The sequence below is a fragment of the Microcaecilia unicolor genome, chromosome 11 (assembly GCF_901765095.1).
Source record: "Microcaecilia unicolor chromosome 11, aMicUni1.1, whole genome shotgun sequence".
NCBI lineage: Eukaryota > Metazoa > Chordata > Amphibia > Gymnophiona > Siphonopidae > Microcaecilia > Microcaecilia unicolor.
This window is the reverse complement of record NC_044041.1, coordinates 81,404,319-81,420,298: the sequence shown is the minus strand read 5'-3', so window position 1 is coordinate 81,420,298 and position 15,980 is coordinate 81,404,319. Positions and strand designations below refer to the sequence as shown.

Genomic DNA, 15,980 nt, shown 5'->3' with positions numbered 1-15,980 from the left:
TTCCCTGTTAGTCAACATGTATATAAAGTTTAAATATAAACCTTAAGAAGACAATGGGAAGGTGATTTCCCTCTAAAGTGGGCTACCCGTCACTTTCAGTATTTGGGAATTCAACTGCCCTATAAAACTTTTTTGATCCATGATCTTAATGTGCGACATCTTTTAGATCAGTCAAAACAAATTTTATCCCATTGGTACTTGTTGCCGCTTTTGCTACACGGACGAATCCAGTTGTTTCGCATGATTTTGTTTCCCAGGTGGCTTTATATGCTACAAACCTTGCCATTAAGACTTCTCAAGAAGGAAATAGACGAACTCTATAAGATGCGGTCTTATTTTTGTTGGCAAGGGAAAAAAACCTCGAACCCCATTTAGATATTTGATAGGTGGTTGGAGACAAGGAGGGCTAGGAGTTCATGATATGCGGAGTTACAATTGGGCTTGTCTTTTGCGGCACCTGGGAGATTGGCTGCTAGACACTCAACAATACACACCCCGAACTTTGGAACAAACCTTATATGGTAAATGGAATATTTTATCTTTGGTTCACTGTCCGAGGACTAAGATCCCTGTGGAACAAAGGTCCAGTCTTCTTCTGAAATCGCTCAGGCTGACATGGCAGTATTTGATTCCCTTACTGAAAGGCAATGACAGACAGTCAGATTTACTGCCACTGGTTGGCAATGTAGAGTTCACCCCAGGGATGGGTAATCCAAAATTTAAAAAGTGGGCACAAGCTGGGATTTGATATGATGAAGATCTCTTAGATGAGAAGAAGAAACTTATCCCATGGGAGACGCTATTGCGTTCTAATAAGGTAGAAGGTAAAGATATGTTTGCGTATAGGCAGACACAACATTATATTAATACTATGGCCTTGCAGACAGAGGGATTTTCCCTTAGACAGAGATTATTACAATTTTTTGAACCTATTGATGAACGAGGAGTTTTGGTTTCAACACTGAAAAAAGCGCTGGAAGATATACAAATCCCCATAGATAAAAAAAGATCTGCAGGATAAGTGGAGTAGAGATTTGGGTATCCCCGAGATACAGATTAATCTGCATCAATTAGTGGGACGGATACCATCTGGATTGGTGAGCACAGAGTTACGAGAATGTAATTTCCGTATGCTATATAGAGCCTATTTTACACAGGAACGGCTTTTCAAAGCGGGAGGCATAGATACCCCAATATGTAAAAAATGTGAATTAGATGTTAACTCTTTTATACATGCCTTTTGGAACTGTCCCCTGGTCAGAAAATTTTGGGTACAAATAGTTGAATATTTAAAAAAATTGGGAAGGAAAGACATCAAATTGTCCCCATTGGGATTGCTATTAGATAAATCTGAGGATTTTGGGCCACAAAATAGGCATTTCAAGAATCTAATCAGGAAGGCCGGAATGCTGGGGAAGAGAGTTATTTTGGGAGTGTGGACCAGCGACTTGGCTCCCTCTTTTTGGCAGTGGAGGAATCGATTACATAACCTGATGTTGATGGAGGCGCAATATGCTAGACTTACATTCAGGCGCAAGCAACAATGTTTGTTGGTTTGGGACGCCTATATTCAGTCTTTACCCCACCGAGCTAGAAGTCTAGTATTAAATTCTTTCTCTTAGTTGAAATCTTCACCATTGGCAAGGAACAAACGGACCATTGGTATGGATGGAGATTAAAAGTCCTGATCGGGGGAAGTCGCAGAGCCACTGGATAGGAAAGTTATTAGGGGGAGGGAGATTGCTAACTTAAAGATCTCAACATACGAACTACAATAGGAGGGAGGGAAGGGAATGGTAGAGTCTGGATATCTCATTATTACTTGAGTTCTAAGATTCAGATCATATCTCCTAAAAATGTTTTTTTTGTTGTTTTTTGTTTGGATGATAAGGAAGAAGAGGAGGGACAGTTTCAAGGAGTTACTAAACATAATGGTTATAAGAGTTAAATGTTACATAGAAGACGTGTTATAATTCCAACTGTTGCGAGTTATATTTCAAGTATGTTAGTAGTCTACTTAAGGTAAGGTCTGCGTGACCACATATATTGGAGATACATAAGCAATTAATGAGACTCAACATTTAGGGGAGAGGTGGGGGAGGGGGGAGTATATATATAGATAAATTTGATGACTTCACTGGATTTGTGGATACGGTTCTTATTGAAATTGTACATGGCGACAGATATTGTTATGTAATGAAGAATCTTTGCTCTTTGATTGTCATCAATAAAAAACTTTTCAAACTAAATATAAACCTTAAAAAAAATGGATGAAAGTGTAATAGGCTCTAGATCTGGATTGTTCATGCTGCTTCATGATTGTTTTGGCAGAGACTCTGAAGCTAAAGCTGTAGATGGACATATGATTATCTACCAGCTCCAATGTCATAAGGGACACGCTTGTCAATTTTCTCTAAGACAAGTATGACTACAAGCTCATATGTAGACAGAGGGTAAAGTTAGGACTGGATCATCTTGACCCTAATGACCTGGAGTTTGTAGGCATCATAGTGACCTAATTTTGGCAGAGCCCAGGTGATGTGTATAAATGAGTGAAGTCAGTCGAACTTTGCTCTTTCTCATAGCTACATATACTGTGTGTTTACTACAGACCCTTGCACTGATCGTGGTGGGCATCGGCACTTTATTCTCAATAGCGTTTCACATTGGGACAAAGGAGAAGAAGCAGGCATATTGCCAACTTCCTGATGCTGAGGTGCATGCTGCAGCACTACCACAGGATCCAAATCCGGGGACTGTGGTCAAGCCTCTCTTACTGTGGAAGCACTGGTTTCAGGAGCCAGCTTTTTACCAGGTAAGCTTAGGACAAGTACGTAGGATCTCTGGGGGAGAGGATGGCATGGATGGGTAGACTGGATAGGCCATATGGCCTTGATCTGCCTTCATGTTTCCAGGTACAGGCTAAGGCTAACAAACCTGACAGCATTAATTACATGAATCTTTTGGTTAGTACTCGGCAAATGTGGCTTTTTGAAAATGTATTCCTGCCCTGCAACACCTGCCATTCAAAAGATCGACTAGCTTCCAGCTCTGCCAACTTCACCTCAGGGTCCCCCTTCATTATGCACCTCACTCCTGTCCAACAGTGCCCTCTGCTGTTCCACTCCTGAGACATACATACAGCAGTGCCAGTATACCTCATTCCTGACCTAAAGCACCCCAGCACAGTTCCAGCCTTACTCTCAAGTTCTTCTCAGTCAGTGCATGTCACTTATCTGTAGTCCTTAAAAGATAAACCCTAATAGTAATAAGAGAAGGTTTCAAAGATCTGAATAAAATATTCAGTTGGCACTTGGTTGAAACTCTGGATGGTCTCAGTGGGCCAGAAGAACTCGTAAACTCACACTTCTCTGTCTCTGTCTCTCTCTCTCGTAAACCCCTATGCCTCTCTATCAGTTCCTCCTCCCATTCCTCTCTGTCTTCATGCATTGGGCTGTAGGTTGGCTTTAAAAGAGTCTCTGTGCAACAGAATAGCGTCTGCGGAGACAGCCAGAATCACACAGTGCCTGGCAGTTCTAGTGGTCTCTAGTCTCTACGGCTAACTGATGTCTGGTGAAACTAGGAACATTCTTGACCTTTCACTCCAAAACAGCGAAAGTCTTTGACCGCAGCTGTAAATTCCTTGAATATGATGTGGAAAGGCATCATACATCACAGGGCAACACCCTTTGCTGGTAAATAAAAGCATGGCAGCATATAACTACTTTTTTTCCTCTTTCCGGCTCAGTGCTGCATATAGAGGAAAGATTAGATTGTAAGCTCTGTCGAGCAGGGACTCTCTTCATGTTCAAGTGTACATCGCTGTGTATGTCTAGTAGCGCTATAGAAATGCTAAGTAGTAGTAGTAGAAAGATAGTGTCCCTTGGTAACTGATGCATGTCCCAGGAGGATAGGATAAGAGAGTAAGGGCCATGCTGGGTGAGGATCCTGTAACTGTGGCCAGTCCAGGTCTTCTGGATTATCATTGGATCCTGGAAAAGCCATTCCATATTACTCCATACTAGAAGTGGGAGGTGGAGACAGCTATCTGACTATATAATGGTTAATGGACCCTATTTTACAAAAACTCATCTAAACCTTTTTTTAAAAAACTCGGTCAGATTATTAGCCTTGATCTCATTCTACGACAATAACCCTGTCATTTAATTATGTGCCGATTTTAGAAAAATTACTTTCTAGAATTTTTCTAATTTAGTAGTTCAGTGGAATACCCCTAGTCCTACTGGTTAAATAATCACCCTCTACTTAGGAAGATGGCTCACCCTTATTTACTGTATTTCAAGATTGCGTAATGTATAGTTGTTACCAAGGGTTATATAACAGATTGTATCTACATCTGAAAACCATGACAGGTATGTTTTTTTAAGGGAGTCTTTATGCTAGTTTGGAATATGGAAATGTTTTAAAGGACGAGCCTTTGGTTGGGAAGTGGTTTTATAAATATCAGAAAAGAAACACAAGTGATTTTTTTTTTTTTTTTTTTACAATGTGTAGTAGTTTTCCTGTTAATCTGAAATCTCTGTCCTCAGGTAGCTCTGCTGTATATGAGCACAAGGTTGATAGTGAACCTGAGCCAGACCTACATTGCCATGTATCTGACCAGCTCCCTGCAGCTGCCCAAGGTAAGCTGCTCTTAAAGGAACAGCAGAAACCCTGCCTGACATGCCTCACTCTTTAGATTTCCAGCTGGTTGTCATACCTTTGTCAAATTTAAAAACTGTGTTCTGTAATTGAGGTTTCAAGAAATGTTTTTTCTTGTCTTGAATGGGGAATCTCTACTCTTGTTTATGCGGCACTACAGATTTAGGAGCACTAGAGAAATAATTTAATGATGCAGTTGAGCTCTGCATCATCATTCACTTTAGATGGTTGACATAATTCTTTCAGTGACCAAAAACCGCATGCATAAAAACATGATGATGATGTGTTGGTGGGGATTGGGTGTTTTTGAAGGATTTGGATATTCCATAGTGGTTTAATACAATCCAGAAACTTAAAACAGAACTTTGCAACTGTATAAAAGATGAAGTTGGGAGAGCAGTGTATGTTAAACATAGAGTTGCTTACCTGTAACGGGTATTCTCTGTGGATAGATGGCTCTTTCAGCCACAAAAGTGGTGATATCATGGTTATGGAGCCAACCTGGCTGGATTTCTGAAAAAGCGTGGGCATTTCCGCCTACTGTACACCTATAACTTATTAGTTCATCAAAAAGCTTGCTTCAACTTGGGGCTGGCCGGGAGAAATAGTGTGGCTGAAAGAACTATCTATCCACAGAACACCCGTTTCATGTAAGCAACTCTGCCATGGAGCAGAGATAGTGTGCTGTAATTCTGGAAATGTTTGCAGTGTGCACACTGCCCCCACAGTAGAGTAGTAGAAGCAAATACATTTTGAGATTGGAGCTGGCATGGACAGAAATGACTGGGAATTGCTCCTACCTGTGTCTGCTCTGGTCTCAAAATAGCTCCCATGACCTCCAGCGGCAGCCATTTTGACAGAGAAGAGTGACTGGGGATCAGTCCTGCCCCCAATCTAGCCACTAAACACCATAGCAGTGGTTCCTAAACCTGGTCCTGGAGGCACAGCCTGTCATATTTTCAGGATATCCACAATGAATAATCTCTCAGCTGGTTGGTGGAACCCAGACTGATTGGCTTGGTCACCATGACATCACCACTTGTGTGGCTTAAAGATCCTCTTTTTCCATGGAAAACAACCCTTCCCTTTCCCTGGCCTTCTCCCCCTAAGAATTCCTTACAATATACCCTTTGAGACCTCGGCCTCTTGCCCACTGAAAGTCTACCATTTTTCTCCAAGACTCTGAAGCTGAGGTACAGGGTTCATTTATTTCATCTCCCAATCGGTGCATTCCCTGTCATTCCCTCCATTCTAATCATTCTGGTGTTTTCTTTCTTTTGACAGAAATATATTGCCACCATTCCTTTGGTGATGTTCATCAGTGGATTTCTCTCCTCCTTCTTCATGAAACCCATCAACAAGCTGATTGGACGAAATGTGAGTGGGGAGAATGGAACTTGATATGCCGCCTTTCTGTGGTTTTTGCAACTACATTCAAAGCGGGTTACATAGTATATATGGGTACTTATTTGTACCTGGGGCAGTGGAGGGTTAAGCGACTTGCCCAGTCGCAAGGAGCTGCAGTGGGAATCGAACCCATTTCCCCAGGATCAAAGTCCGCTGCACTAACTACTAGGCTATTCCATGCCCATTCATGCATGTGTGGGCCATTTGCTGTTTTAAGTGTAGTCCCTAGGGTTACTAACTTCCCTGACAGGGCATGGATTCCATATGATACAAGATCCAAGCCTCCATAGGGTGACACTTTTCTCCTCTCTCTTGCCTGTCCTGCAGTTTACTTATTTCCTGGGCTTGGTGGCAATCTTGGCCTTTGCCTCTTGGGTTGCACTGGATCACCAGATGGGAGTCGCAGTCTATGGAGCTGCAGTGCTGCTGGGGAGTGGATCAGCCACTATCTTGGTCACGTCTCTCTCCATGACCGCAGACTTGATTGGGGAGAACACGGTAAGTCTGATCTGAGGTACTCTCTGCTGGGAAAAGGTTGGCGGCAACCGGTGGTAACATCTCAAAAATGAAAGGTGCTGGTTTTGGTTCAGTGATAGCTCCCACCTTTCATTATAGCTGCAAAAGAGAAAAAGAAGCACGTTCAAAACTCCATCCAACTCTTTTATGCACCAGTTTGAGCATGAACAGACTTCACCAGCTCCTAGTGTGAGCGTGAGTAAGGAGACCTGCCAGGTCTCCTGATGAATGTCCTATGAAACTTTCCTCTGAGCTCTGAAATCTGTGGTTTGTCTATCCCAGCTGATTTTTTTTTTATGTATGCATTTAACCTTATTAAACAAGAAGCAAACATTTGCAATATAGAAACAAAGCAACAATTTACATTGGAAAATAATTTGGCAAAACAAATATTAAGAAATTTGGAGGGACAGTTGAAATGTATGGCCCAAATTCTAGAAAATAGAAAAAAAATCTAGCTGATTGTTTTTGAGCATGATAACCCCCCTTCATCCAAATCTGACATCACACACCAGCTTGGTAAACCCTACACGGACTCTGAGGCATTGTAACAAAGGCACAGCTTTGTGCATTGGAGAGAACAATTAAGAGGGTAGTTGTTTTTGGGTTGCTTTCAATGCAAGGTTTTTCTTTAGTCCTTGATTGTGCTGCCAAAGGGTTTAATAACTTTCCAGCTCATAATCGAAAGTGATCGCCGGCCATTTCCTGACACAAATCGGGAGATGGCCGGCGATCTGGGAAAAGCGGCGAAATCGGTATAATCGAAAGCTGCTTTTTTTGACAGCATCGCCGCTTTCCCGTTGCCTCGCCGGCGAAAGTTCAAAGGGGCGTGTCGGTGGCGAAGCGAAGGCAGGACATGGGCGGGTATGGGTGTGGCTACCAGATAGCCGGCTTTCGCCGTTAATGGAAAAAAAATACGGCGTTTAAGCAGTATTTCGCCGGCTTTACTTGGTCCTTTTATTTTCACGACTAAGCCTCAAAAAGGTGCCCAAACTGACCACATGACCACCGGAAGGAAGCGGAGATGACCTCCCCGTACTCCCCCAGTGGTCACTAACCCCCTCCCACCAAAAAAAACGCACTTTAAACACTTTTTTTTCCAGCCTGTATGCCAGCCTCAAATGCCATACCCACCTCCATGACAGCAGAATGTGTTCTGTCCTCCGACAGCCTTTTCCTGCTTCTGATGTGGCTCTGGGGTGAGTGTGACACCTTTTCTGTTATTTGCACTGCAGAGTCACATCAGCAATGCATTGTGGTGGGTGTAGGTATTGGTAGTTGGTAGGCTCTACTCCCCTGGTGCTTTCCCCCTGCTTACTGGTTCAGAGTGTGCCCTGTTTTGTTTCTTGTTGTAGTCCATGCGGTAGTGGCCATTTTTGTAAGCCAGTTTTAGTTCCCTTTCCTGTGTTACCCACGTTGGAGAACGTAGTTCTTACCTTGAATGGTGCTGAAAGAGGGCATTGTACACCATTGTGCCAGCTCTGACCTATTGCTCATCTTAGTACCAGGGGACTCTTTGCCAGTGGGGCACAACCTCTGATCTGCAGTTAACTGTGAGTAAACGTGCTTATTTCAAGAAAGGACTTTTTCAGAGAGATTAGTCTTCAGGTGTGAACTGGTGTGCCAAAGTTATACAGCAGCAATAAGTCCTAGAGGCTGTATGCAGGTCCCTGGAGCAGTTTTAGTGGGTGCAGTACATTTGTGGGTAGTGGGGGTTTTTTTTTTTGGGGGGGGGGGGGGTTGGAGGGTTCAGCTCCCAAAGTAAGGGAGTTATGCACGTGGGAGCTTTTCTGAAGTCCACTGCAGTGACCCCTAGGGAGCCCGGTTGGTGTCCTGCCATGTCAGGGGGGCCAGTGCACTAAAAATGCTGGCTCCTCCCATGGCCAAATGCCTTGGATTTGGTCTGGGTTTGAGATGGCCGACATAACTTTCCATTATCGCTAAAAAACGAAGCCGGCCATCTCAAACCCTGGCCAAGTCCAAGGCATTTGGCTGGCTGGAACCGTATTATCAAAACAAAAGATAGCCGGCCATCTTTTTCAAAAATACGGGTCTGGCCAGCTGTTTGCGGCACCGCCAAAATACATCGCTGGCCATGTATTTCGCCGGCGCCGTTTGATTATTCCCCTCTTTGTCATTGCTGGCTTTGTTGGGATGGACTGCTTTGAATTTGGATAGTATTTTGGCGGTTGTGTGGGTGCTTGAACGCATGGATGGTTGTGGGTATGAAGGGTTTTATTTGGGAGTTATTTTCAGGGTGTTTTGTTTTTGTTTTTTTAATGTATCTCTTTCTGGATAGTTTAATGTGTACAATGATCATGTTAACATCTTCAGCTATTTTGGTGGCCATGAGGAATGGAAGATATTTGTTTATTTATTTATTGCATTTGTATCCCACATTTTCCCACCTATTTGCGGGCTCAGTGTGGCTTACAATAAGACATGAATAATAGAAATACATTTGATACGACTAAGTTATGGATTACATTGAACAGAGTTGTGCGAGACATTCGAATATCAATGGGAGTATAACAATGGGACATCAACATGGAAACATTAGAAGGAGACAATGGGAAAAAAGGGCATTGTTAGAAACCTGGTATATAATGTACTTTGTTCCATGAGTAAGTGAATGATTGACAGGATAGAGGGATGGGGGATCAGAAGTGGATGTGTATTGAGTTGGTGACCAGTGAGTGTGGTTTCTAAGTGTTTTGGCTCTTTCCGTAAGTTTGTTCAAATAGGTGAGTCTTCAGTAGTTTACGGAAGGAGGCTTGTTCACTAATCGTTCTTAGGTTGCGCGGTAGTGTATTCCAAGACTTCGTGCTCATGTAGGAAAAGGTTGACGCGTGTATCGTCTTGTACTTCAACCTCTTGCAAGTTGGGTAGTGAAGGTTGAGGTGAGTTCGGGATGATCTTTTGGCGTTTCTGGGTGGTAGGTCTATTAAATCAGTCATGTACGCTGGGGCTTCACCGTGAATAATCTTATGGACTAACGTGCAAATTTTAAAAGTAACGCGGTCCTTGAGTGGAAGCCAATGTAGCCTCTCACGCAGTGGTTTTGCCCTTTCATATTTAGGTTTTCCGAGGATGAGCCTGGCTGCTGTGTTCTGGGCTGTTTGAAGCTTCTACAGTATTTGCTCTTTGCAGCCTGCGTATAATGAGTTGCAGTAATCCAAGTGGCTGAGGACGAGGGATTGCACTAGGCTGCGGAAGACGAATCTTGGGAAGAATGGTCTTATCCTTTTCAATTTCCACATGCTGAAGAACATTTTCTTGGTTATGTTGTTTGCGTGAGTTTCAAGTGTTAGGTGGCAGTCGATTGTCACACCGAGGATTTTTAGCGTTTCTGAGATTGGAAGTTTTAGGTTTGGTGTGTTTATCACGTTGACTTCGGTTGTGTTGTATTGGGAGGTGAGTATCAGACATTGGGTCTTTTCCGCGTTTAGTTTCAGGCGGAATGCATCTGCCCATGTGTTCATGATATGTAGACTTTGATTGATTTCGTTGGAGATTTCTTTGGTGTCTTGTTTGAATGGGATGTATATTGTCACATCGTCGGCGTATATGTATGGGTTTAGGTTTTGTTTTGATAGGAGTTTTGCTAGAGGGATCATCATTAGGTTGAATATGGTTGGCGATAGAGGTGATCCTTGTGGGACTCCACATTCCGGTATCCATGCCTTGGACTTGGTTGAGTTTGATGTGACTTGATACGAGCGCAGGGTTAGGAACCCCTTGAACCAATTCAGGACGTTTCCTCCGATGCCAAAATATTCAAGTATGTGTAGTAGGATTCCATGGTCAACCATGTCGAAGGCGCTTGACATGTCAAATTGTAGGAGGAGTATATTGTTGCCAGTTGCAATTATTTGTTTGAATTTAGTCATAAGGGTGACTAATACTGTTTCAGTGCTGTGATTCGAACGGAATCCTGATTGGGCATCATGCAGTATTGAATGTTTGTCTAGGTAGCTTGTGAGTTGTTTAGTTACCACACCTTCGGTTATCTTGGTTATTAGTGGTATGGATGCTATTGGCCTGTAGTTGGTTATTTCGCTCGCGTTTTTCTTTGTGTCTTTGGGAATTGGTGTGAGTAAGATTTTTCCTTTTTCTTCTGGGAAGAGTCCGTTTTGTAGCATGTAGTTTATGTGGTTAGTTAGGTTTATTATGAATTGTTGAGGAGCAGATTTCATGAGGCTATTTGGACATATGTCTAGTTTGCAGTTGGATTTGGCATATTTTTTGAGAGTTTTGGAGATGAGGTCTTCTGATAATAGTTCAAATTCGGTCCAGGTTCTGTCTGCTGGGTGTGTTCCTTCTTCTGGGTCTAGACAGTCTAGGAGAGTGGTGTATTCTGTAGGGCTGGCGGGTATTTTGTGTCGTAATAGTACAAGAATATCCATAGCATAAGAATATCCATACTAATAGCTGTACTGGGTCAGACCAATGGTCCATCTAGCCCAGTATCTTGTTTCCAACAGTAGCCAATCCAGGTCACAAGTACCTGGCAGAAACCCAAATAGTAACAACATTGGCTTCCCCATGTCTATTTCAATAGCAGACTATGAACTTTTCCTCCAGGAACTAGTCCAAACCTTTTTTAAACCCAGATACATTAACTGCTGTTACCACATCCTCTGACAAGTTCCAGAACTTAACTATTCTTTGATTGAAAAACGTATTTCCATGTAACATCATTGAGTGCCCCCCTAGTCTTTGTACTTTTTGAAAGAGTAATCTTGTATGTGTTGGCTTTAAAGGTATATTGAGATACAGAGAGAAATGCTTCTAACTTGCTTCTTCCATTCCTCTTGAACTAAAGTTTGGTTGAGAGCAAAACTTTTTTTTTTTTTTTTTTTTAAATCATTCATGATGCAATTGTAGATGGTTTGACATTTTTTGTATGAATGATTCCTGATTTCATTTAAAAGCACTGCATCATCCTTAAGCATTCTGTCCTGTAGTCGATGTAGTGTATTGGTCTCTGGTCTTTTGGTAAATCAACTAACTATGTTAATGAATGTCTCTATGAACTATCAGCTGCAGTTGTAAAAAGTTCTGATTTTAGGAGACTTTACTCAGAACTGCAGACTATAAATATTGTAAAATAATCAATAATACATGAAAAAGAGCGGTTCCTCAAACCTTGGGCATCAAAGCATACTTTAGCACAGCTATATCATATCAAACAGTTCCATACCAATTATTTAAAACAATCTGTTTATGTTATTTCCCTGTATAGCATAACAGCATTAATTTATAGTATTTTATCATCTACGTATGTTCTGGCAAGGGGCTTAGCCAGGATTCACTTTTTGGAAGTACTGAAAGATGGACTGGGTAGGGGGGGGGGAGAATGCATTTTATCTCTACTTCCCCTCCCCTCCCCCCCCCCCCCCCCCCCCAACACACACACACCCGCTGCTGCGTTAGTAATTTTACTGATCGGGATAAGATCTGCTTCCTGGAACTGCCCCAGTGCTGTCTCAGCAGTGAAGAAGTCGGTGGCCTCCTTTGCAGCCAGCACTAATTGCTCATGCTCAGTTCATGCATGAACTGAGCATGCACGAGGAATACCGGTGTCAGCAACTGGAAAGGAAGGCACCAGCTTCTTCACTGCTGAGGCAGCACTGGGGCAATTCAAGTAGCGGATCTCAGCTGCAAGGGCTTGGACATCCCCGTCAGCCATTCAACAGGGTTGTGGAGGGGGCCTGAGCTTAAACGGGGGGGTGGGGGGAGGTAGGCCCACCCATGGCTATGCCACTGGTTCTGGCTAACATCTAGAGTTCTGTTCTCGGTCCTCTCCTGTTCTCCATCTACACTTCTTCCCTTGGCTCTCTGATATCATCCCATGGCTTTCAAAACCATCTCTATGCTGACGACTCCCAAATTTACCTCTCTACCCCTGAAATTTCAACCAGCATCCAGACCAAGGTTTCAGCCTGCCTATCTGATATCGCTGCCTGGATGTCCTAACGTCATGTAAAACTTAACATGGCCAAAACCGAGCTTCTCATCTTTCCCCCTAAACCTACCTCTCCTCTCCCCCTTTCTCTGTTCCTGTGGATGGTACCAGTGGCGTAGCCACAGGTGGGCTTGGGTGGGCCAGTGCCCACCCATTTATGGCTGAGGACCACCCAACAGTAGCACATGTTTAGTGGTAACTGGTGGGAATCCCAAGCTCCACCAGCTGAAGATTTCCCCCCTGATGGTAATGAAAACGCTACTCTCCACAACATCGGCACCTGCGCATGCTCAGTTTTCAGTGCATTCTGCTGCCAAGGTGGAAAGAAGCATTTTCCCACCAGCTGATATTTATTTGGGGGGGGGGAGAACACTTGGTGCCCACCCAATTCTTGCCTAGGCCCACCCAAAATCTGTTGTCTGGCTACGCCCCTGGTTGGTACTCTCATTCTACCTGTCTCATCAGCTCGAAACCTTGGGGTCATCTTTGACTTCTCTCTCCCCTTCTCTACTCATATTCAACAGATTGCCAAAACCTGTCATTTCTTTCTCTATAGCATTAGCAAAATCCATCCTTTCATCTCTGAGCATTCTGCCAGAACCCTTATCCACACTCTTATCACCTCTCGTCTTGATTATTGTAACCTGCTTCTCACCGGCCTCCCTCTCAGCCATCTCTCTCCTCTTCAATCAGTCCAAAACTCTGCTGCGCGACTCATTTTCTGCCAAAGTCACTATGCACACATTAGCCCCCTCCTTAAGTCACTTCACTGGCTCCCTATCCGTTTCCGTATTCAGTTTAAACTTCTCTTATTGACCTATAAGTGTATTCACTCTGCTGCTCCCCAGTACCTCTCCACTCTCGCCTCTCCTTACGCCCCTCCTCGGGTACTCCTCCGTTCTGTAGATAAATCTCTCTTATCCGTCCCCTTCTTCTCTACTGCTAATTCTAGACTCCGTTCCTTTTGTCTTGCTGCACCTAACGCCTGGAATAGACTTCCAGAGCCTGTTCGCCTAGCCCTGTCTTTGGCCATCTTCAAGTCCAAACTTAAAGCCCACCTCTTTACCACTGCTTTTGACTCCTAACCTCTACTCACTTGCCCTGTCCTTTATCCTCACCTCTTTATTCCCTTACCCTTAATTGTTCTGTCTGTTTACCTGTCTTATCTAGATTGTAAGCTCTTTGAGCAGGGATTGTCTGTTTTTGTGTATGGTCTACAACGCTGTGTATGCCTTGTAGCGCTATAGAAATGTTAAATAATAGTAGTAGTAGTGTAAGCATTTATATCGGCCATTCGAATAATCCATAAAGCTAAAAAATTTGATCACACAATACTATTTTTGAAGGCATCCCATTGGCTCCCTGTTACTCATCGAATTACTTTTAAATTACTCTTACTGGTTTTTAAAAGTTGGTGCTGTGGGTACTTTTCTGCCCAGTAGAGGTCACTGAAGGCTGCTGCTTCCACAAACTGGCAGATCTAGTGAAAGTATACTGCAGGTTAGAGGGATGGTAGTTGTAGGAAGGTGACATGCAGAAACATTCATTCAGAAACCATAGATTCTAACGTGGACTCTCTCTTGGTAAAGAATTGCCCTTTTTAGCTTACACAGCTTCAGAGTGACACTTCTAAAGTTTTACTACTCAATTGTAATTGTTTTATGAGCTTAATCGGATGTGGTTATTACTGAAACAAATGCCATGGCTAACCTGATTTGTGGAGAACAGATGATGCATTTTATCATGCACACTGTAAAACTGCAAATCCTTTTCCTAATCCTACTGAAATTTTAAACCAGCCTGGAGTGGGGATGGGGGAAGTCACTGTGGCATCCCCTTAAGCAAGCTTTAAACTCCAGTGAGTTTATAGAATGCAGACCTAGGATGGTCGCAGAAGGGACCTTTAATGTTACCACATAGGATAAGATTTTAAAAAAATAAAATTAAGATTATCTGGAGGTGCCAGACTCCATTTTTAGAACTAAAGGAACATTTCCCCCCCACTTTTTATAAAGTTCTGTCTCCGCGTTTAAAATGGGACTCCCTAAACTTGGATGGAGCTAATATCAGTGTTCCAGGATTATTCCCAAGCTCTGCAGGAACGCAGGAAAGCTTTTATTCCAATCTGCAAGCAGCTTACAGAGAAGAACCAGCGGTTTTTACTGCTCTACCCTGCACAGTTAAAAATCCATATGGATGGCTCCTGGAGAATCTTCAACTCTCCTGCGGAAGCCCAGAAAGCACTCCAAGGCCAGGATTGCAAAAACTCGGAACAGGGATGAACTGATAGTTCGAATCTCATAACATTAAGCTACAGGAGTTAGAGCACCCTGTCTACCAAAAGTTAAGTCCCAGTTGGACGGCAAAATGTTGGTTGAATAGCTTAGTAATAAACTGTAAGTAGCGTATGAGGCAATTCACAGTCCCACCATCGTTGACTCTGCACACCCCGATCTAGGATAGGAGAGGGGAGTGTAAGGTTGGAGATAAGATAGAGGGGAGGGGAAGGGAGGGAGGGTGGTTGAAGGGAAGGGTGGTGAGAGAGATGGGGCAGAGGGAGGGGAAATACCCCGAAAAGGTTTCTGGGATGACTCTAGAGAGCGACAAAATGCTGGATATAAAAAGGGGGAAAGGTTAATAGAACATGACGTAGGAGCTAATTGGATAGACAGAAAGGGACACGGGTGGAGCTGGGCCCCAGAGTTCCGTATACCAAGGAAATTTCACCGCTATATGACAACTGGCCATAGTAATGACTAAGGGTAACTCGGTCCGGTTCCTTACATGGAACGTGGGAGGTATTTCCTCCCCAATTAAAAGAACAAAAATTTTAACGGCCCTTAAAAAGCACAGAGCGGATGTGGCTTGCTTACAGGAAACCTGCCTTACCGCAGAGGAGCATCCGAAATTGAAGCGTGCATGGGTAGGCGAAGTGCATGCGGATCCTGCAGAGGGGAGAAGTAGAGGAGTGGCCATCTTGATTCGTAAGGGACTAGCAGCCAAATCAGAAGTCATAGAGAGAGATCCCCAGGGGAGATTCTTGATGGTTCATTTGTGGCTTCAACACCGAGAATATTTGATAGTGGCAATGTATGGGCCAAACTTATTTGACAAATCATTTTATGATCAGGTGATTCAGCGCTGTATCCCCCATAGAGCTGTCCCACTGCTTATAATGGGAGATTTTAATCTAGTAGCAGATCCAATATTAGATTGCTCAACACCTAGACGGGCTAGCAGGGGGGGAACAAGATCGAGAGCCCTCCCGCAGTTCATGCAATCACTAAATTTGGTGGACGCGTGGCGGACCCTACACCCGGACTCGCGAGATTACACTCACTTGTCGCGGGCGCATGGTAGTTGGTCCCGGATAGATTATATCCTTGTAGACCAACGCTTGTTTCATAAGGTGGTAGAAGCAGTGATT

At 43.5% G+C, this 15,980-nt stretch overlaps 1 protein-coding gene across 1 annotated transcript in view; it reads left to right on the top strand.

Annotated features, from left to right (window-relative positions):
* MFSD12 (major facilitator superfamily domain containing 12) overlaps positions 1–15,980 on the top strand; it is a 53,898-nt gene that overhangs the window by 23,913 nt on the left and 14,005 nt on the right. The window contains exons 4-7 of the mRNA XM_030220082.1: positions 2,612–2,815; positions 4,551–4,643; positions 5,947–6,039; positions 6,397–6,567. Of these exons, the coding sequence (XP_030075942.1) occupies positions 2,612–2,815; positions 4,551–4,643; positions 5,947–6,039; positions 6,397–6,567 (561 nt within the window). The remainder of the gene's footprint in view (positions 1–2,611; positions 2,816–4,550; positions 4,644–5,946; positions 6,040–6,396; positions 6,568–15,980) is intronic.